Source organism: Petaurus breviceps, unplaced genomic scaffold, assembly GCF_028583685.1.
Source record: "Petaurus breviceps papuanus isolate PSGF00001 unplaced genomic scaffold, PetGlider_PUasm1.0 154, whole genome shotgun sequence".
Taxonomy (NCBI): Eukaryota; Metazoa; Chordata; class Mammalia; order Diprotodontia; family Petauridae; genus Petaurus; species Petaurus breviceps.
This window is the reverse complement of record NW_027185715.1, coordinates 10293564-10316851: the sequence shown is the minus strand read 5'-3', so window position 1 is coordinate 10316851 and position 23288 is coordinate 10293564. Positions and strand designations below refer to the sequence as shown.

General features: G+C 39.3%; 1 protein-coding gene across 5 annotated transcripts in view; it reads left to right on the top strand.

Annotated features, from left to right (window-relative positions):
• Nucleotides 1-8148: 8148 nt before the first annotated feature.
• Nucleotides 8149-23288, top strand: part of CUNH12orf56 (chromosome unknown C12orf56 homolog) — a 117669-nt gene continuing 102529 nt past the window's right edge. For 2 of the 5 annotated variants that reach the window (XM_069080781.1, XM_069080778.1), the window contains exon 1: nucleotides 8149-8521. In XM_069080781.1, the coding sequence (XP_068936882.1) occupies nucleotides 8270-8521 (252 nt within the window). In that variant the 5' untranslated portion in view covers nucleotides 8149-8269. The remainder of the gene's footprint in view (nucleotides 8522-23288) is intronic. The other 3 variants (XM_069080768.1, XM_069080760.1, XM_069080751.1) reach the window with 3 other exon arrangements.

Sequence of the window (23288 nt, the reverse complement as noted above, 5' to 3'; positions counted from 1 at the left end):
CTATTTTCCTTCATCTGCATTAATAAGGAAATATCTCCCCGACTCAGACCCAATATTGTACATAGTATGACTCAGGTTACTCCAAGAATTCCCACAATAACTGGCATAGAGATTCCATATAGATATCAGTGCCCATGATATTATGATACCATTCCCTCAGAATAATGATCTCCAGAAACCTTCCTTGAAAAGTAGAGTGACAGGGGCAACTAGGTGATACAGTGAATAGAGCACTGGCCCTGGAGTCAGGAGGACCTGAGTTCAAATCTGCCCTCAGACACTTAATACTTACTAGCTGTATGACCTTGGGCAAGTCACTTAAACCCAATTGCCCTACCTTCCCCCCTCCTAAAAGACCAGAAAATGAAAAAGAAAAGTAGAGTGGCATTGTAAAGCCACACATAAGCAGCTTTCCAGAAGATGGCTGCTGTGAACAGCTTTCAAGGTTCTGATTACATAGTATAGCAAACTCTCTTTTTATTCAATAGCAAATCAGAGGAAAATATTCACAGAAAATCAACTACAGCATTCACAATGTTACAGTTTATCACAGAAAATCAAAATACAGCATTCACCATGTCACAACTCAATAACTTATCACTAAAATGGCCACATCATTTTCACCAAAGTACAATCATTTATTAACTCAGTCATTCAATGGTTCTCTTTTAAACAAGGTGCATCCATTTAGACAATCAATCATTTAGTTAAGTCCTTAATTCAATCAGTCTTAAGGAGGAAAGCCTCCTTAATCCTTAACTCACTCATCCTTAATCGAAACAAAGTACTACAGTCAAAGTTCTCCATCCATGGGGTGCAATTAAGTTACAATATCAGTTACTACTCAGTACTCTCTTAAGGGGTAGTGGAAAATACACAGGCCATCCTCCTCTAGGTCAGAACCTGTATTGGCAGCCACCCTGGGGATGCTGGGGTGCTTGCTGCTACAGGTTCATACCTTCTGTTTGTTTAACTGAGGCTTAATTTAAAACTAGGTGCTGTGTGACCTTGGGCAAGACACTTAGCCCCAATTGCCCTACCCCCCCAAAAAAGGCAAAAAAAAATAATAATAAAACTAGGTGCTAAGTACCTCTTAGCTTAGCAATACAAAGGGATCTTCAAATTTCATTACTAACACAGACATAGACCTTTTGGGGGTCTCCTGGCTACCAGCCCCTTACACCCAAATGAGTGTGGGTTTTAGGAGATTGCCTTTAGCTTAGGGGGGGCTCAAGGACCCTTACGGCCTTGGTACTGGAAGTCTAGCTTTCCGGTACAATTTTATTAGCATCAGTTCCCCTCCCCTTCCTCCTCCCCCAAGCCAGGCTACTGAGTAATTGTTTCAATTCTATGTCTCAGGAGCCATACCTAGAGCTTCTTCACAAAAAATAGTGTTATCCTTCCACCTCTTCCCCCTTTCCAGCATCATGGCAGGTACTGTACTTGTCATATCCAGATCGCTATAGTGATAGTGAAGTTTTTCCAGATGGCCATTGCTATCCCAATCTCCCACTCATATTCTACCAGTCAATCTTCCCCTACTCTTAAGGTGATGTAGCTGGGAAGGCCCATAGCTAAAGACTAACCTCATTGGTACAGGCTCTGCTCAGAAGACAAGATCTAGTTGCCTATAAAACCCACTAGGTTATCATACCTCCTTCCCAGTTCATCTTCCTTATGCACTGATCAGTGAACCAATCAACCCATCAATGAACAATTGTCTCTTTTATGTCAAACACTATGCTAGTGCCTGTGGGATATAAAACCAAAAAAAGAACATGTTTTGTTCTTACAACCTATTAGGGGAGACATGGATGCACATACAGAATGAATACAAGGTGGTTTTGATAGGGAAGGCTCTGGCATCTGGGTGCATCAGAAAAGTCTTCATGGAGAAGAATTCAGCTGGGTCTTGAGGGAAGTACGGGATTCTATGGGGAGGAGGGGAAGGAGAAGTGCATTTCTAGGAGGTGTAATGCTCAGTACAGAGGGAGTTTGCACTATATATATTTGCCCAATACAGAGGGAGATGGGAAGGCTAGCTTATCTAGACTAGAGTGCTAGAAGAGGAATAATATGTAATCAGGTTGGAATAGTAGGGTGGGGCCAGGTTGCAAAGAGCTTTAAAAGTCAAACAGAGGAATTTCTTTTGGATCCTGGAGGCATAGGGAGCCACAGGACTTTACTGAGTAGGGGAATGACATAGTCAGAATTGTGTCAGTCTAGATGCTATGGTGGAGGAGGATGTTTGAGGCAGGGAGATCAATAAGGAGGTTATTGTAATAGTCCAGGCAAGGGGTGAGAAAAGCCTGAACTTGGGTGGTGCCTATGAGAGTACTGAGAAAGAGACAAATGAGAGAGATGTTGTAGAGGGAGAAGTAAGATCCGGCACCACCTAGCATTTGTCATAGACTTTTAAGGTTTGCAAAGCACTTGACAAATATCCTCTCAATTTATTCTTACTTTAATCATTAAACCTACTATGTGTCAGGCAAGACAACCTTCAGGAGAGGACAATTCAAATTGCCCAAGGCCATTCAGCTAGTTAGGTATCTAAGGGTATATTTGAACTGCTTTTCTGACTCCAAGTTCAGTCCTCTAACCATGGTGCTACCCAGCTGCCCCAAGCAACCAATGGTTATGTGTGTAAGAAAACAAGGATAACTCTTAAAGTTGCAAATTTAGGCGCCTGGGAGGATGGTGATGCCCTTGACAGAATAAAGTTTGTAAATTCAAAAAATTACATTCAATTACAAAAGAAATCAATTATATTGAAATGCAGCGATCAGAATATTGCAAGTTCCAGGTTCAGGGGTGGCTAGGTGGTTCAGTGAATAGAGAGGACCAATCCTGGAGTCAGGAGGACCTGAGTTCAAATGTGACCTCAGACACTTAACACTTACTAGTTGTATGACCTTGGGCAAGTCACTTAACCCCAATTGCCCTACATTACCCCTCCAAAAAAAAAGTTTTAAGTTCAGAGGCCCTAAGTGAAGAATTCTCTGCTAATGACCTGGTGCTGCTTGGCTAGTCTTGTCATTGAATTCCTCTTGTCAATAACAATGACCTTCTGCCTTGGACTTCACATAGCATTTTGTTTTGTATTTCTCAAATGAACTTAGCAGATATGATGTGTATTTGAAAAAAATATATAAAACTAATCTCTCTCCCAGACTATAAGACTCATAAAAGTAGGGACCACATTTTACCTAAATTTTGTTTTTCTCTAAGCATTTTTCCTGGTGTTCTGCTGACAATAAATAAATGAGATCCAAATGAGAAATTATACATACAAAACACTTTGCAGACCTTAAAACATGAAATACACATCAGCCATCATTAATATTATTATTAAATGTTCAAATATTCAATTACTCAAGCATTTATCAAGTTCCTACTGCATGCCAAGCTGGGTATTGAGGCTACATAAACAAAAAATGAAACCATCTGTGCCATCAAGGAACTTATATCCTACTTCCATAGATACAAGAAACTTATATCCTACATCCATACATACTAGAAAACCTGATGGAGAGAACATTAACAAGGGAGACCAGGAAAGGCTTTGTGTAGGAAACAGCCCCTGAATCAAGGCTTGAGAGATTCTAGGAAACAGTCAGGAGAGCTTTCAGGGAGGTCTACAGGTCAGTGTAGGCAAAGACATGGAAGGGGATATGCAAATGCTGAGCCTAGGGAACTTGTGAGTTGGTCAACTGAACTGGAATATAGTGTGTGAATAGAGTAATGTTAATGAAATCTGATCAAGTAGGCTGGAGTAAGGTTGTGAAGAGTTTTCATTTCCACACTGAAGAACTGTATTTGATCCTAGAAGCAATGAATATTATTGAATAGGAGAATGGTATGATCAGAATTGTGCTTTAGAGAGATGTTTATGGCACATATAAGGATGGATTGGAAAGGGGGAGGTGCTGTAAATAGAAAGACCAACTAAGATACCACTGCAATATTGCAAGATAAGGTGGTGGTCACGTGAGTGGAAAGAAGGGTTCAGATGTGGAATGTATAGGTAGAATTGGCAAGACTTTGCCATTGTTATATGGTGGTGGGAAAGGGAAGAGGGTGTAAGGAAGCAGAAAAAGTTAGGGGTGATTCTGAGGTTATGAATCTGGGTGACTGATAAGATTGTGGTGCCTTCAACAGAAATAGGGACTTCAGTAGAATCATAAGATCATATATTTAGGTCTGGAAGGGATCTGTGATGTCAATGAATTCAATCTCCTTACTTTATAGATGAGGAAATGGAAGATTAGAAGATGATGAGTTTCATATGCTGATAGGAAATCCAAGTGGAGACATCAAATGTGTAGTTGGTAAGGCAGGAATTAGAGCTCAGAAGAGAAATTTGGGCTGAATGTACAGATTTAGGAGTCATCTGTACAGAAATAGAAATGATACTTTATCCATGGGAGCTGATGAGATCACCAAAAGAAGATATAGAGAAAAGGGCATAGGATAAAGCCTTGGAGGACATCTATAGTTTGGGGATAGAAAATCCGGCAAAAGAGACTGAGTAATTGTCAAATTAGGTAGAAGGAGAATCAGATGACCACAGTGTGAAAGATGGAAATAGATAGAAGACAAGGGAAGCAAGAGAAGTGGTTAATAGTGCCCAAAGGGCAGAGAAATCAAGGATGAGAGCTGAGGAAAGGTTACTGGATTTAGTAATAAAGAGATTATTGGTTTCCTTGGAGGGAGCAGTTTCAGTTGAGTTATGAAGTCTAAAGCCATTAAGAAATGTTTGTGAATTGAACAGGTATGCAACAAATGTTGATGCTGAATTAAACAGCTGTCACATGTGCCATGGGTTGAACACAAGTACATTATTAGACCAGTGTTTTTCTACCCTTTTTGCTTTGTAAACCCAAAGAGTATATTTGCAACTATCTCTAGCTCACAAATTTACACTAAAAATACCATTAAAAGAAGGAAAACGAAAATACTATTCATTTGTATTGATCACCTCGAGCCTGCAGTATAAAATTACAAGACTAGGACAGAAACCAATGAATAAATTTGTCATTTTCCAAGGATGGAAACATGGATTACCACACTCAGTAGTTCATGATGGCTCTTGGGCCAAATTCCTGACTTGTATGCTTAACTGGACTTATGGAAAAAGGAACAGTGTCATATTTTGTGGATGGATACAATGGATCTGTCATATAAAACCCACCCAGCAAAAATGGAACCCACATCCTGTCACCTTAGCAACAATTTAGAAGGTATGATTGGATGGAATGGTTCATGGAAACCACAAATGCTTTCTTGTTGTGTGGCAAAGTTAAAAATTAAATGATATGTTGCCATAGATACCAAATCTTTTAAAAATCCTCATCTTAACACTTTTATTTTTAAAGCTCTTAGGTTTGCAATCTTAGGTTAACTTTCGATATAAGGCCTGAAGCCTCACACATAGTTCTTGACAAAAGGAGCAAAGCAAATGTCATAAATGATGTGCCTCTGTGGCCAAAATTGGGCCATTTTATTCTTTTTTTACATAGGAAACTCTGGGGGGAAATCACAGTAGCCACCTGAGAATGGTACATCAGGAAGGATTGCCTCAGATATCTATGTAGGACTTTGCTGCCCCTGTCCTGTGGAAATTTCATGTATATGTGTATATATGTGTGTGTGTATACACACATATATGTATATATGAATGTATGTATACATACATATATGTATATAGGAATTTATGTATATATACATACATATATGTATATAAATGACTATATTCAAGTGTTTAAAATAAGAAAACTAGCATTTTATTACTTACCTGCAAGTTATAATATCAGCTATAAGTTGTTCCAGGAAAGAGACACATGACTTTTTTTTTAAAGGTGTCTTTTGTCTTTTATATTTGCTAAATTGCCGATTTTAATATGGTGTATATGAAGAATGCTATTTTCCATTCTAGAGAAAATAGACGCACCATGATCCTTTTCACCCCTCTCCTCCCAAAGTGTGAAGTTTCAAAGAGCCGGGAATCATCAAGGTGCCAATACTCACTACTGGATGAAAATAATAATTTTGGTCTTGAAAAGTTTCACCAGCAGGTGGCACCTCATTCCTCAATGGTAATACAGCCTTTTCAGGCAGGAATACTTCAGACATTTCCCATTTGCTACCCTAGCTCTCTCCTTAGAACTTTGCTAGTTTCTGATAAAAACCAGGCATTTTTTTTCCTTTTTTTCTTTTGCTGAAGTTTCTTCTACAGAATCTTCCATATTCCTTTGGCATCACTAAAGTCATTTGAAGAGCTCAATCCCAACCAATAACCCTAAGATACACAATATCTTTAACAGAGCCTTGCAGTTAGTCAATTGTGTTCAGCTTCTGAAACCAACAAACATTTATTGAACACCTGTTAACTAGGCTGTGGTGGCAAAAGGGAAAAGGAATAGAGAGATGGAAGGAAGGCAAGATCCCTCCCCCTAAGGAGATCTTATTAGGGAATCTTACAGCAATCTTGTTAGGAAAACAAAACTTACAACCGAATTGGAGAATTAAAAGACCATTAATTAAATGATAAACTGTTGTTTTTATGGTGTAGGGTAGAGGGATCCCTACACATTTCTTAATCCCACTGACATTCATGGAGCTACACAACCTTTTCCAGATCCATTGATATAAATCAATGCTTTCTTCATTTCTACTTCTCTGAAGTTATTCCCTTGCAATGGTAGTATGCATTTAGGCTGTAACAATCTTTAGAGTTTCTCAGATTTCCTGCCAAGCTGTGTCACCAACCATCCCTCCTTGTGCCAATACTGGAATTGGGAGTGGGTTGGTAATCCTTTGTTAATAGGGCAAAAGAGTCGCCTAGAGAAAATCTCCTCCTTCTTTTACAGAGGTTTCTGCTACTATGTTCTTCAATCCTTTTGAGGTGGTAGGGGTCATGTTCGAAGGGCTCAATTACAACCAAGAAATGTTTTTTTTGGAGGAGGACGAAAGGCAATTGGGGTTGTGAGTTGCCTGAGGTCACACAGCTAGTAAGTGTCAAATGTCTGAGGTCGGATTTGAACTCAGGTCCTCATTACTCCAGGGCTGGTGCTCTATTCTCTGTACAATCAGCAATTTTGTCTCTATAATAATGTCTTCACTCAGTTATGGGCAACATAATGTAAAAGGAAGAGTTTTGGATTTAGTCTGAGGACCTGGATTCAAATCCTGATTCTTCCACCTACTACTTGTATCAACAAGTCACTTAACTTCTCTGGAGGTTAGTTTCCTCTAAGGAGGAACTTGGATTAGACCTCATAGGTTCCTTCAGTCTCTAAATCTATAATCCTACTAACTTCTGAAACCAACTAGTATTTATCTAACATCTGTTAGCAAGCCAGTGGTTACTGCTGAAAGGAATTAAGAAATAAAAGGAACAGATCTGTCTTGGGTGTTATTCTACCACTTCTCAGGTCCTGCCTCTCCACCCCTACTCCCCATCTCCCACAAGAAGGCAGTGTGATAGAGAGGAAGCAGCACTGGCTCAGGAGTTAAAAGGACCTGGGTTCAAATCCAAGGGGTCTACTCCCAGTGTGATCTTGAGTAAAAGTCTTGTATCCCTGTTTCTTCACCTGTAAAATAAGATGGCTAGTCTTAGCGCTCTAAATGTATGAGTCGCATCAACCTTGACTTTTGATTAAAAAATTAATATCCCAACCTTTTTTTTTTTTTGAGGGGGGAAGGCAAGGCAGTTGGGATTAAGTGACTTACCCAAGGTCACACAGCTAGTAAGTTTGTCAGGTGTCTGAGGCCAGATTTGAACTCAGGTCCTCCTGACTCCAGGGCCGGTGCTGTATTCACTATGCCACCTAGCTGCTCCCCACCTTTTCCTTTTAGACTTTTTCCGCGTGGACTAAAGCCCCGAATGGGCTAAGGATGTGCAAGGAATAAACCTCAGAAGTCTAAACCTAAGTGGGTTCATAGCTGAGAGCTCCAGAGCCCCGTTCCTTTCCAGGATTTACAAAAAGGGAGTAATCCCCAGGCGGGCGGGCCAGTCCCTCCAAGCGGACAGAAGCCGGAGGCAGAACTGAGACGGGGCGGGCCGGGATGCTTTGTGGCGTCCACAGGTTCCAAGGATGGGGGAGGGAGGCGGGTGTGCGGCGCGGGCGGGGCGCGGGCGGGGCGTGGAGCCCTCCTCCTTGGCTGGCTCCGTCCTCTGAGCTGTCCCAGCCTAGTGCAGTGCCATCGAGGGGAGCTCTGTGCCACTCACGAAGCCCGGAGTCCGTCTCCGGCCCCGGCGCTGGGCATGGCTGGCTCGGGCCAGGTGGGGTTCCCCTGCCGCAGGAACAGCCGTCTGGACTCCTTCCTGAAGCGGCACCTGCGGCAGGAGGTGTACGACGCCATCCGTGCCTACGAGCTCTGCATCGTGGTCTCCGACACCGAGCACAGGACCTTCAAGTACGTGGTCCTCAGCGACAGGCTCATCTACCTGACCGAGAACCCGCCCAGGTCAATTCGAGGGGTCGTGGCCCTCAAGGACGTCCAGACCATTGATCTGGTGAGAAGCGCGGCTTGCGCCTGGAATCCCCCTTCTTCCCTCTCCTCCATCCTTCCTTCCTTCTGTCTGTGCGACTGGAATGGGGAAGAGGAGAGTCACCCCTCAGGGTAAGGGACCCAGGTTAGGACAGAAACAGTCCCTTTTCCTTTCACCTACAATTATCTTCTCTTCTCCCCTGCCAGCTCCCACCTCATTCATTGTCTTTCACCTACAGCATTCAGGCAAAAGAAAAACTGAGTCTCCTTTCTGTTCCCAGACAAAGGTGCGTTTCCCACATTTGTTTTTCCCACCTGACTTTTGAAGGCCCGGGTGAATGTGTTGGTAGGTATGAGCAAACCGGTGCCTGGAGAGCAAACAGCCCCTATGACTGCCCTTCCAAGTCCCAAACTTTTATGTCAGTCTTCTCTTCTCCCATCAGCTCTTGTGTCTCAGTAATCAAGTTCTCTCCAAACTTTTTATGAAGAAGCAATTGATTTAAGGCTCTTTTTCTATCATTGTTCTTGGTTTCTCTCCCTCTGACCTTTTTTCCTGATATATTCCACCCACCCCCACCCATTTTTCCCATTGGGGGTAGTGTCTAGCCTACTTTGCTCTTTCCCATGCCTGAGTCTCTGTTGGCCTTAGGGAGAAGCTGGCACAGCTGGTTCCTAGCTAGCTTTTTTCTACTACAATTATTTCTTTGTTTTGAACTCAGTTTTTAAAAAAGGAACAAAATAAACCCACTTTAATAGAAAAATCCTCTCTGCCTCTTTGAAAAACACCTTGATTGGCTTATCTTTTAACTAGACAACTTCTACTTTAAGAAAAGATTGAAAGAATGTGAGAGAGAGAGAGAGAGAGAGAGAGAGAGAGAGAGAGAGAGAGAGAGAGAGAGAGAAACAGAAAGATCATGAAACTTTTAAGGTAGAAAAAAGGGAACAGTGTGGGGCGGCTAGATGTTGCAGTGAGTAAAGTGCAGGCCAAGGAGTCAGGAGGACCCGAGTTTGGTTCCGACCTCAGACACTTACCCACACACAAAAAAAACTAGCCGTGTAACCTTGGGCAAGTTACTTAACCCCAATAGCCCCCCAAAGGGCAAAAAAACAAACAAACAAAAAAAAGGGAACAGTGTAAGCAACACAGAAATTGTGTACTTTTCCTTTGAATCTGGATAGAATTTGACCAGTACTATCTCTAAAAGTAAGTGTGTTGTAAGAACAAAGGATTTTGAGTTAAAGGAACCAGGTTCAGTTTCCAGCTCCATCAATTCCTACCTGTGTGACCTTAGCCAAGTCATTTCATAACTCTAAGCCTGAGATTTCTTATCTGCAAAATGAAGGCATTGGACTCTAGGCTCTTTTCCAACTCTAACCCTATGACTGCAAATTTAAGCCAAGAAATAAAACAAAACCACAACCACGATGAGGCATAATTTCTTGCTTATGGGACCCACCTGCTCACCATGAGGATTCAGGCTAGACTCTGCAATGGGCTTCTACTTGCACAAACACCTTCATGATCAGACTGCCTTTACATCACTGCGTTTGTCCCCCCTACCAACTGCTTTTGCCCTCAGTGAAAAAAATTCCTATTTACAGGTATGACAGAAATCACAAATTTGTTGTTCATCATTGACTACTCTGTCTAATGCCTTGAGACAGTACATGCCTTCTGGATAAAGTCATAGTTACAGAATAACAGCTCTGTGCCCAGTGATTACAGCTACACTTTACATACCTCTACATAATTGTTTTTGAATTTACATCTCATCTAAGCAAGTGGCCCTTCTTGGTCCCTTGTTTGTCATAGTCTGTTTTTTTCTTTCTTTCCTTCCTTCCTTCCTTCCTTCCTTCCTTCCTTCCTTCCTTCCTTCCTTCCTTCCTTCCTTCCTTCCTTCCTTCCTTCCTTCCTTCTTTCTTTCTTTGCTTTTTGGAGGGCAATTGGGGTTAAGTGACTTTCCCGAGGTCACACAGCTAGATTTTTGTGTTAAGTGTCTGAGGCCGGATCCAAACGCAGGTCCTCCTGACTCCAGGGCAGGTGCTCTATTCACTGTGCCACCTAGCTGCCCCCATAGTCTGTTTTTTTTTTTTGTTTATTTTTTTAGCAATTGGGGTTAAGTAACTTGCTCAAGGTTACACGGCCAGGTGTCTCTGGGTGGGTGCTAAGCGTCCAAGCCCAGGATTCGATCTCCAGGTCTTCTCAACACTGGAGCTGGTGCTCTTACTCGCTGTGCTACCTGGCCGCCCCACTAGTCTGTTTTCTTAATGATGGGATTCTAATTTTAAGATATCTTTGGTTGGTAGCAGCTTAAGGAGCACCTATCTACCTTCCCAACGTTACTGAAATCATTGTTGTGCTCATGCTGAGTGACGTGAAGTGAGTGAAGAGGACGTTGTACACAGTAACAGCCACGTTGTGCAATGCCTGACTTTGATACACTTGGCTCTTCTCAGCAATGCAAGGATCCAAGACAGTTCAAAAAGACTCATAATGAAAATGCTACCAACCTCCAGAGAAAGAACTATGGAGCCTGAATGCAGATCGAAGCATACTATTTACTTTTTGTTCTTGTTTTATTTTGTTTCTTCTTTCTTGTGGTTCCTCCCATCGGTCCTAATTCTTTACAACATGATTAATGTGAAAAAAAGAGAAATTATGAAGACATAAAATAGAAAAGCGAGTCCTCCGGCAAGTGTAGATCCTGGAGTAGGGGTAGCTAAGACAAGGAGTAATATGAAAAAGGGTGGTAGTACAAGGAAGGACACCTTTTAAAATATTTAAAAAATATTGAGGGATACTTTTTATGTTACTTTTAATATGCTTTGTCAGGAAACTGTAGACACTTTTTATATTACTTTTAATGTACTTTGTTAGACAGCTAGGTGGTACAGTGGATAGAATACTGGACTTGGAGTCAGGAAGACTCATCTTCCTGAATTCAAATCTGACCTCAGACATTTCCTAGCTGTGTGACTCTGGGCAAGTCACTGCAATGTCATTAATATTAATGGGATTTAAGATCTCCGTCCATTAATGGGCTTCACATGGAGCCCATTATGGGAAGCTTATTTAGGGGATGCTTGCTTGTAGGAAGGCTTTCACACCTTTTGCTAATTTCTAATTAGGCACTGAGTCTTGAGGGTTGTGATGCCTTCTGGCTCTAAGAAGTGTATATATTGTGAGTTGGTATTTTACTTTGGGGGTTCACTTATGAGAAGGATCTTGTGATTCCATGGTAGAGATTTTGAGTGGGCCCTTCAGAGCTCCCCATCTGCTCAGATGAAAAAGTGCTCAATCCAGGGAGGTTTGTAAAGTGTATTCAGGCAGTCAGAGCCCTGCCTGTTGGTCTTTTTTTCTGTTTTCTTTGTTTGGATTTTCTCTGAAGTTCAGGCTACTGATTTTCCCCTGAACTAATGAATGTAATTAAAAAAGATTGTTGACCCGTTGAACAGCTCTCTTTCCTAGTAAAGTGAATCTAAGAACCTGTGCTAGCAGCCCTCCTGGGTATGCCAGTGTGATTGCTGCTACAATCACTTGACCCTGTTTGCCTCAGTTTCCTCATCCTCATCTAATATAGGCCATACATGGACAATCATATTAAACACATTTCTACATTAATCTTGTTGTGAAAGAAGAATCAGAACAAAAGGGAAAAACCACGAGAAAGAAAAAAAAACAACAAAAAAAGAGAAAACAGTATGCTTGGATCTGTATTCAGGCTCTATAGTTCCCTCTCTGGAGGTGGGTAGCATTTTCCATATTTGCTCCCCAACTAAGACACCCTCTGTTATTCTCTCTTCTTCTCTGACCACTCAAGAAAATCAATGATTTTCTTTTTTAGCACTTACTTTTTACCCCATACTTTTTGCAAGTAGCTAGGAGGAATAATGGATGGAGTACTGGGCTAAGAGTCAGGAGGGCCTGATTTCAAATATCCCCTCGGACACCTATTAGCTCTGTGACCCTGGGTAAGTAGGTCACTTAAACTGTCTGTCTCAGTTTCTTCATGGAAAATAATCATAAATGAGGACAATGATAGCATGCCATAGGGTTGCTGTGACGATTAAGTGAGATAATATACATCAAATGCTTTGAAAAATGTGAAGTGCTGTAGAAATATTAGCTGTCATTATTTTTGGCATTTGGAATAATATTTTCTTACACTACCTCCTAGTTGTATCCTGGGTCTCTTTCTTATCTTCCTGATGACATTGTAGCCGCCACAAGGTCATATCTTATATATACTTCTCTATCCTAATATAACACTGTACATGCAGCAAGTCCTCAATTATACTTGGTGAATTGAAGTCAATATATCATATATAGGATAATCGATCCCTGAAAATTGTAGAATCTTCTGTCTGGAAAGACATGGGCTGAGGGACTGGGGATATGATTGCATTGTATGAGACCCTGTGGGTCAGTGGAAAGACAGCTGTACCTGGAACTAGGCGTCCTGGATCTGATTACTAGCTCTTACTAGCTGGATCACTCTGAGTAAATTTTTTCTGCTTCATTCTTCTCATTCATAAAATGGAGGGGAAAAAATGTTTCACTGTGAGCAGGTCATTTAAACTCTTTAAATATCAGGCACTCTCTGGTAGCTTAGAGATGATTTGCTATCTCCTTGCTAGAGGGAGTTCCCACCTGGAAAACCCCCACAGATCCTTGACTTAAAATTTTACTCCTTGTATCAGCAATGCCATATTCACAATGCCTATAGAGATTACAAATATGCTGATATAATTATCCATTACAAAATACATCATGTTTGCCATATGAGGAAATAAACTAGAAAATTTATTAAGATACCAAAAGACTGAGTCCCAAAACCAGAAAGTGAAAGCCATCAGAGTAGTTATGACATTGGCACAGGTAGATAAAGTAGAAAGCACCCACATTTTCAAGCCTTTAATACAGAACAGGCTACCTCAGGCAAAGGTCCTCCTCTCCCCACTCACAGCAACCACCCAGCGTCCTGGAAGCGCGCTCCCAGCAGCTCCGGCCCCTGGCAGTCCTCAGCAGGAGTCCTTAGCAGAAAGTCCTTAGCAGTCCTAACTCAAAAAGGGCTTCGCGCTGCCACTGCCTCTGCTGCTGCCGCCGTCACCACCACCGCCAGCCAACGCAGGAACGCTAGATTGGCTTCCGCTTCCTCTTGCTCCGCCCCTTCCTGCTACATCAGCAAGTCCAACGGGGCATGGAAGATCTTTAAATCCCATAACCCTTACACTCCTATATATAACCAATGGGTTTGTTCCAAAGAAAGCACTTTGTAAACCTTAAAGTAGTACAGAAATGTGAGCCACTGTTAATTTTTTTCCATTTTGTCCAACAAAAAAGAGTATGAATTAGGGTGGATACAGTTTTGTTCACTAATCTTTATGCCATTGTTCAGACCTGTAATTTAATTTTCTTGATTGGACCAATCCTGTGATTTCATAGGTTTAGGGAGCTCCTGGTGAAGAACTGTTTTATCAGTGAGGGTTGGCACCTTTTCTAAAAATCATGGTCTTAGGGAATTTTCAGGGGACAATGAAAAGTTATGTGACTTGCCAGGGTAACATAGTATAATGTTAATGGCAGGATCTTCCCTGCCCATTAAGATACCTCAGGTGGAGCCCAACAAGAGAAGCTTGATTAGGGGAGGCTTGTTTTTCAGGAAGGCCCACACCTTTTGTTACTTTGCAATTAGGCAGAGGGCCACAAGGCTTGTTGTGACACCCTCTGACCCTGAAGAAGTGTATATATACTCCGAGGTTACCATTTTGTTTTGGGGCTTCTCATGGGAAGAGTGTCGTAGCCAGATGAGACTATGAGTGGCCATTAAGGAGCCCCCCAGCTTTGAAAACTCAGATGTTGGTGCTTCTTTCTCTAGTAACTATGTATGTATGTAATGGTCAGACAGTTGGATTTGTCTGTTGATCTGTGATGTATATTTTATTAGGCCAGGTGGTGAGAAGGTCTGTCTCTTGGTCTTTAGGCTATTATTTATTATTATATATATTTATTATATGTATTATAGATATTTATTATTATATATATTATTTATTATTATATTTTAGGCTATTATTTCTGCTTATAATTTCTGTTTGTATTTTCTCTGAAGTTCAGGGTGCTGATTTTTTCTCCTTGAACTAAGTAAATGATATATATATGTTTGGTTAAAGTAAGATTGTTGACCCCTTTTGAGTTGCTTTCCTTTAGAAAAGCAGATCAAAGAGCTTGTGCTAGCAGCCTTCCTGTATGCTGGTGTTAATGGTCTTACACCCCCACAGCAGCTGCAAGCAGCATTGCTGTTACACATAGTATATATCAGAGATGGAACTTGAACCCCTATCTTCTTGTCTCCAAGGCCACCTCCCCATCTACTACGTCATGTTGCTTCTCTGATTTCATAGATATATGGACATCCCAGCGTGGAAATTCCATCCTCTAATGTATCGGAACAATTTAGAGAACCATTTGGAGCACTGAGAGATTGGATGACTTGCCCAGGGTCACCCAACTGGTATTTGTCAGAAACAGGATTGGAACACAGATCTTCTGTCTCCAAAGCCAATGAAGTCAATACATTATGCCTCATTATCTCACCAACCAAATCTTAAAATACTAAAATGAAGGCATGTCTTGATGCTTGAAAAAAGCAAATATTTGTTACTTACTACTTTATAGAGTAATATGGTTGAATATATGTATACATATATAAATATGAATTTATATATGTGTGTGTGTGTGTATTTGGTCTTGAAGGTATTTTGCCTCCAAGACCATGCATGCACTCGAATATGCCTTCAGATTTTAAATACATTTAGGAATGTTATTCTTATAATGAGTTAAGAGAAATTAGTGGTGGTTGGAACTTGTAAGACATACTATAAAGAAAAAAATTATGTTCTAAGACATACTATGAGGAGAAAATCTGTCCTCCACAAAATGTCCCTTTAGTGCCACTGTAGGAGAAAGTATCATAGGCTAGAGACACCATGGATCTGAGCTAGGGAGGCATTCTTATATTCTTATGAATAATCCAAAGTTAGCCATCATGACTACAATAGTAAAAAAAAAAATCTTTATTATTTCCTAAGGGGTTAGATGTTTTGCAATAGTGAAAATCTGGCCACCTTCAAATTCAAATTACCTGATCCCTGGAGGGATAAACTAATGGGAATTTCTCTGTTTGCATCGTTAATCAATAGGAAGAGAAAATGAAGTCATAAACAAAATCACCTATTACTACCTGTTATGAGATAAGGCTATTGTTGATTCTACTATCCGTGTTTGCAGATTAGGCTGAAAAGACTTCACTCTGACCCTCAATACTTTAAATATTGGGAAATTTGGACAATTTTACCTCTTTTAGTTGCAGGTGTAGCAGCTACTATATGCCTAGCTTTTCCAGCTTGTGGCTGAGTTTTGCTGACAGTCCTCCATCCAGATTGTCTCCAGCCTTAGCAAGGTGTATCTCAGAATCCTTAAAACAAAATCAATTTTTCTTGGACAATATGGTGACATTTCCATGCCAGGAATACGTATAGCCCTTATTACTCCGAAAACAGATATTCTATTCAAACTTTCCCTAGGGACTGTTATCCTAGAGTCTGGGTAGGGAAAAATATACCTGCTGGAGACCACAAAGAATTATGTAAGCAAATTTTAAAAAATGAATGTTAAAATGTTAAAAGAAAATAAATTATAATATGATTAAAATATTCAGGCTCCTCAAAAATTCCCCAAATTAGAAGGCTATTGCTAAATCCATCTTTTCGTAAAATATTTGCTTCTCTTAGGACATTACTCTAGAGCCCTGAGTGGGATTCATAGCCAGCCAGCCACTTACTGGGTAGCTTTTTAAAACGTGTAAAAAAATATTTCATTTTTTTCCAATTATATGTTAAGATACTTTTCAATATTTATTTTGAGTTCCAAAATTTTCTCCCTCCCTTTAGACAGCAAGCAATTTGATATGTTATACATGTGAAATCATGTTAAACATTTCTACATTAGTCATGTTATGAAAGAAAAAACAGAACAAAAGGGGAAACCTCCCCCTCCCCCCCCAACAGCAAAGAAAGTGATGATATATGCTTCTATCTGCATTCAGATTCTATCAGTTCTTTCTTTGGAGGTGGATAGTATTTTCCATCATGAGTCTTTTGGAATTGTCTTAGATCCTTGTATTTCTAAGAGCTAAGTCTATCAAAGTTGATCATTGCATAATGTCGAGAAAGCAGCTTTTTTATAATGAACCAAAACTATGCCTCTAGACAAACAGTATCTAGAGAGATATCTCTCTGATGTTTTCTGTGAACCATGTTTAGATACCTCTAATGGAGATACATAACTAGATGAAGAGCTTTGTACATGAAAAAAATTCATCTATGATTTATTCTATCACATTCCCCACAATGGCTGTTCCAAACCTTCTCAAGCTTCTATGACACCTTCACCTCCCTCCTTCTCAGAAAATAATCTCTCCCTCCAACTTTGCTTAGATGACTGGAGTTATTCATCACACCCTTTTCCAGTTACCCTTATCTTGTGTCCTCATCCACGATAATTTTCCCTTCTGTGCTCTGAGGTTGAAGTAGTTCTCCGTCTTTGCAAAGGCTAACCCTTCTTCCATTTATATTTTTATTTTATTTTATTTTTGCGAGGCAATCGGGGTTAAGTGACTTTCCTAGGGTCACACAGCTAATAAATGCCAAGTGTCTGAGGCTGGATTTGAACTCAGGTCCTGTGGTTTATCCACTGTGCCACCCAACTGCCCCATTTAGATTTTTTATTCACTCTTTTCCTGCCTCTATAATCTTGCTGTATGGATTCATGTTCTCTCACTCATTTTCCATCCATTTCTCTCTACTGGCTCTTTTTCTTTAGCCTGTAAATATTCTCAGTTCTCTCTTATCCCAAGAGAACCTTATTTAAAAAAAAAATCCTGCCATCCTATTCTTCTACGTGTTTTTAATTTCTAGAGAGAATAATCTATACTTACTGTTTCCTCTCTATCATGACCCACAAAACCCGCTTAACTGCCTACAATTTGATTTCCATGTTTGATAGACTGTTTTCTCTGAAGGTCACCAGTGACTTTTTTTAAATTGCCAAATCCAGTGGATTTTTCTCAGCTTTTATACTCCCTTTTTGATTGTTCAATTGGTTCAGTCATGTCTGATTCTTTGTGATCCCATTTGGGGTTTTCTTGGTGACAGTACTGGAGTGGTTTACCAATTTCTTCTTTAGTTCATTTTACAGATGAGGAAGCTGAGGCAAACAGGGTTAAATGACTGGCCCAGGGTCAAAGACCTGTTAAAATCGAAGGCCACATTTGAATTCAGGAAGATGAGTCTTCGTGACTCCAGGCCCAGCACTCTATCCACTGTGCCACCTAGCTGCTCTAACCTCCTTTTTGCCTCTTGCAGGATTTGACTCTGTTGACTACCCCTTCCTTCTTGAAACTTTCACCTCCCTTGGCTTCTGTGATATTCCTGGTCCTCCTTGTCTCTGTCTAACCTACTGTTCCTTGTTGATCTTCATTGATTCCATAGTTTTCACCTACCTTTTAAGTGTGGGTGCTCTCCAAGTCTATCCTTGGACCTCTTTTCCCCCCTTATCTGTTCTATTGGCTTTAAAGAACACCCCTATGCAGAAGAGCTACAAATCTACATATCCAGCTCAGATCTCTTCCCTGAATGCTAGGCATTTTGCATTTATAAATTACCTACAGGACATTACCACTTGGACATCTTGCTGCTGGCACCTCAAAATTAATATGTTCAAAACTAAATTAATATTCCTTCCTCCCACAACCCACCCATCCTATTAAGTTTGCTAATTCTGTTCATCAAAGCAACACCCTCCCACACACCCATGTACAAAATCTTGGAATTGCCTTTGGATAACATCATTTCACATATCCAGACTTCATTTTCCTCATTGGTAAAGAGAGGCATTTGGAGTAGATGACCCTTTCAGGGCTATATCCTAAGAGTCTGTTTCTTTTTTAAAAAAATAATTATTTTTAACATTCATTAAAAAAAAAATTGAGTTCTGAGATCTCTTGTTCCCCTCCCCTACCCATTGAAAAGACAAGAAATATAATATTAAGTATACGTGTGAATTTATACAAAACATATTTCCATATTAGTCCTGTAGTCAAACCTCCCCCCCATAAAAAAAATAAAGAAAGTGAAAAAATTATGCTGGTCAATTATGCTGCTAATTTTTCTAATATTGAACTAGCCCTTCATTCCTGGTCTAAATCCTGCTTGGTCGTAGTGTATATATACATATACTATCCTTGCTAGTATTTCACTTAAAAATTTTTATCAATATTCATTAGGGAAATTGGTCTATAGTTTCTTTTTCTGTTTTTAATCTTTCAGGTTTGAGTATCAGCACCATATTCGTGTCATAAAAGGAATTTGGTAGGACCTCCTTTTTTTGCCTATTTTTCCAAATAGTTTATGTAGTATTGGAATTAATTGTTCTCCAAATTTTAGGTAGATCCGAAAAGTTCCTCGTTTTCAAGAATGTTTGAAGCTTTTATAATGAAAGGCAGTGTGAAATAATGGGAAGAGTTCTGTACTTGGAGTCAGGAATATCTTATTTAAATCCTGCATCTGAAATGAATTACCTATGTGTGAAACTATGGGCAAATTATTCAAATTTTATGAACCTCAGTTTCTTTGTTTCTAAAGTATGATGATAGTGTCTCTTACACTTGACAGTGCTGTTGTGAAGCTTACATTTCATAATGTATGAAAAAATATTTGAAAAATTCTCAAGTAGTCTGTAATGGTTGGCTAGTAAATAGAATTCTACATTATATAAAGATGATGTCTACAATTTGTTGCCATTAAAGAGAAAATATAATTCCTCTAGATAAAGGGGGAAAAAAACAAAAAGAAGTTTGGTAGAATAGTGGCACAGCAGATAGATTGTTGGGTTTGGAATCAGAAAGGCTCATCTTCATGAATTCAAATCCTGTCATAGACATTTACTAGCTGTGTGACCTTGGGCAAGTCACTTAATCCTCACTGCCCTGCCTTGCCCCCTCCAAAAAGCAAAATAAAAAGAAATTAATTTGTTGGTGATTGTACCTTTTAGTAAAATGTAGTTTCCCTGCTAATCTCTTTTAGTTGTCTAGTTTTGCTTTTGCTTTGTCTGATATCATGATTGCTACCCCTGCTTTTTTTTTCCTCAGCTAAAGCATAATTGAGTCTGCTCCAGCCCCTTATTTTTACTCTGTGTGTGTGTCTCTTTCTTTCATTTGTGTTTCTTGTACACAACATATTGTTGAATTCAGGTTTCTAATCCTTTTCCACTTCAGTTTTCTAGGTGAGTTCGTTCCATTCACATCCACAGTTATAATTACTAATTGTGTATTACCCTCCATTCTTTTTTTCCTGTTTATACTTCTCTCTGTCTTTTTACCCTATCCCTCTTCAAAAGTTGTAGGGCCAAGCAGAGAGAATCTAATCCCTCTTTCATATCACCTTTCAAATATTTGAAAAACATCTCTTGTGCCCCACCTATCATTCTAATTCATCCTTCATATTACTGCCAAAATGATCTCATCATATCACTTCTACACAAAAGTATTTTCTCCCTATTGCCTCCTGGATAAATTTTAAATTCTTGATGGCCTTCCATAACATGGCAATAACCTTCTCTTTCCAGCCTTATCTCATATTATTCCCTTTCACATACTCACTTAGAACAAAATTAAACAACCTTCTGACCATGTAACTCTCACCTATTTAAATTGGTTGTTCCAATATCTGGTAGGTCCTTCATCCCCAACTTTGATGGCTCTACTTAGGATACAAATACTTTTTTTTGGGGGGGGGGGCAGTCATATAGCAGTAAGCATCCAATCCAATTTGAACTCAGGGCCTCCTGACACCAGGGCCAGTGCTCTTATCTATTTTACCACCTAACTGCTCTATGCAAATACATTTTTTTTAAGTAATGAGACTTGAACTTGAAAATAATGGTAATGAGGGAAGGCATTCGTGTTCCAAGGAGTAGAAGAATGAGTTTGAGCAAAGTTTGTCAGTCTACCAGCATTCATTAAGTGCCTACTATGTGTCAATCACTGTGCTAAGTACTGGAGGATATAAAAATAGACAAAACATAATCATATTGGTAATACCAAGTTTGATGTAGTGATGACTGATTGAATAGAAATGTCCCAAAGGCCTTTGGGATTTTAGTGGAAGTGAAAGGCAGGACTGGAATGTCATTTATATAGAAGTGATCTTCAAAGTCATGAGAGTGAATAAATTCTATGAGGAAGTGAGTGTAGAAAAAAATAGAATGATTATGGACTTAAAGTTTGATTTAAGCTTTGTCCCCAATATGTGTGTATTTAATTTTTAATTAAATTTAAGCTCTTTTTTCAGCTTTGTCCTCAATATGTACGTATTTGCATGATAATTAATTATAGATGCACTTAATTAGAGCACTTAGGCTCTAATTGTAGGAACAGTTGGTCACTTGCTGCCAAAGTGTTTATTGTTACTTGACACATTTTGATTATCAGTAGCCTGCTAGACACCATGAAACAGAAAACTACATAATTGCTGCATTTTCAGCCAGTCCCTGGATAACAAGTGAACAGAGCTGTTGGTGAGTTCAGAAAATGAATAACAAGTGAAAAAAGTGAATAAACAACACTATCTTATTTCATAAGATTATATCTTAAAAATAGAGTTTTATTTGTACATTATTTTTTTTAAACTCATTTATTTTTAGTTTTCAACATTCACTTTTATAAGATTTGGAATTCTAAATTCCCCCTCCCCCTTTTCCTTTATATCAGATGCCAAGATGGCATCTGATATAAACTATATAGTCATATTAAACATATTTCCATGTTAGTCATGTTGTGAAAGCATCAGAACAAAAGGGAAAAACCATGAGAAAGAAAAAACAAACAAAAAAAAACAACAAAGAGAAAATAGTAAGCCTCCACCTGCATTCAGAGTCCATGGTTCTTTATCTGGATATGGATAGTATTTTCCATCATGAGTCTTTTGGAATTGTCTTAGATCATCGCAATGCTCAGAAGTGCTAAGTCTAACAAAGCTGGTCATTGTACAGAGTTGCTGTTACTGTTGTATATTATTTCTTAAAGCCTAAATTAGATTTGTGGAAGTGGGAAGTGGATGATTGCATAAATGATAGGACTTAGTCACTAATTAGAAGTAGGGATGAAGAAGAGATATGGATCCAGAATGATTGCATGGTTTCATACTTGAGTAACTAATAGTTACAAATAATTGACAGATGAAGGTAAGTTAGGAATGGGAGCCAGTTTTAGAGAGCAGATGGATTTGGTTTTTGACCTAGAATCATAGAATATGAGGGTTCTAAAGGACATTAGAGATCCTCTCATTTTATAGATGAATAAAGTCAGGCACAGAGAAATGACATGGCCAGGGCTACACTATGTCACTAGCAAAGATGGGATTAGACACCCTTGTCTAGTATCCTGACTCAACTCCAGTGCTCTTTCCCCTATTTTCCAATATTTTTGTGAAGGAAAACATTTGCTTTGCTTTTAGGTAATAAAATTTGTAATTCAGTAAGCAAAATAATTAGATTCTTCTATAGTTCAATTCAAATCAAAATTTGGATTTAGACAATATACTTCAAGTCACATGTTAATTAAATTAATCTGGCATAGTTAATTACAGTCATCCAAAAAAATGGTTCTCTTTCAATACAGATGAATTCTTTTTTTTCTTTCTGAAAGTCAATCTGGCCTCCAGTCGGTTTAAATGCCAGCTTTCTTATGTGTCATTTTTTGTTTTATGTGAGATCAGATTCCTATTCCTTCTATGTCTGGAATGTTCCTTTCATGTTTCAAGCTCCCTTTGAAGTCAGACTTTTGAAAAGAATTCTCTGGGAATAAAGACAAATGTGAGCACATGGGGAAAATGACAACCTGGACCTTCAAGACTAAAGCTATTCAATAATAATCTATAATAACCATAAGGTATTAATTATCCCAGCAAGGAAACTTGCATAGTAAAGCTTTATATGAATATTGTCTCACTTGAGAGAGTAAAAATTGAAACAAACACCTATTTCATCTTAATTTTGTCACATCTCAGTTTAATGCTGCTATTATGTGCCATGAAAAGCCCTTCTTTGGGAACACCTCCTGCCCCCAGTGCCTTGTTCTTTTGATTTCCTGTATTCTGTGTTAATGTTCATTTTTAAGGCATAGAGCTGGTAAGAAGTTTACTCAGGGAAGGGTGTAGATTAGTTATGTGTCAAGAAAGAGAAATAACCACAATAACAAAGACCCTGGTCCCCATGGAATAATCAAAACCATAAAGGAAAGCTTCTAGGATGTTGGCTGGATTTTCTCTTTAGGATTTATGTAAGAATAGAGAATTGTAGAGAATGAGAGGTGTGGATATGCATCATTCTACACCAAGGAAGGGAATGCTTACATCTGTGAGATAACTTAAAGATGAAAGCATTGGAAGAGGCTATATAGAACTTGACCAAATTATTTTTATTTATTGGTAAAAAGAGGACACAGAGGAGGAAAAAATAAACTTTTTCTTTAAAGTTTAACCTACAAAGTTGTTAAGAAAGTATTTTGCAAACCTTAAAGAGTTTTATATGTTGTTGTTAAATAACTTTATATTAAATAACTTTGTAAAAGAGAAGCAGCATAGTGTAATAGAGAGCTGGCCTCACAGTCAGAAAGATCTGTGTTCAAGTCCTGCCTTTGACATATGGTAGCTTGTGTGAAGCTGGGTAATTTGCC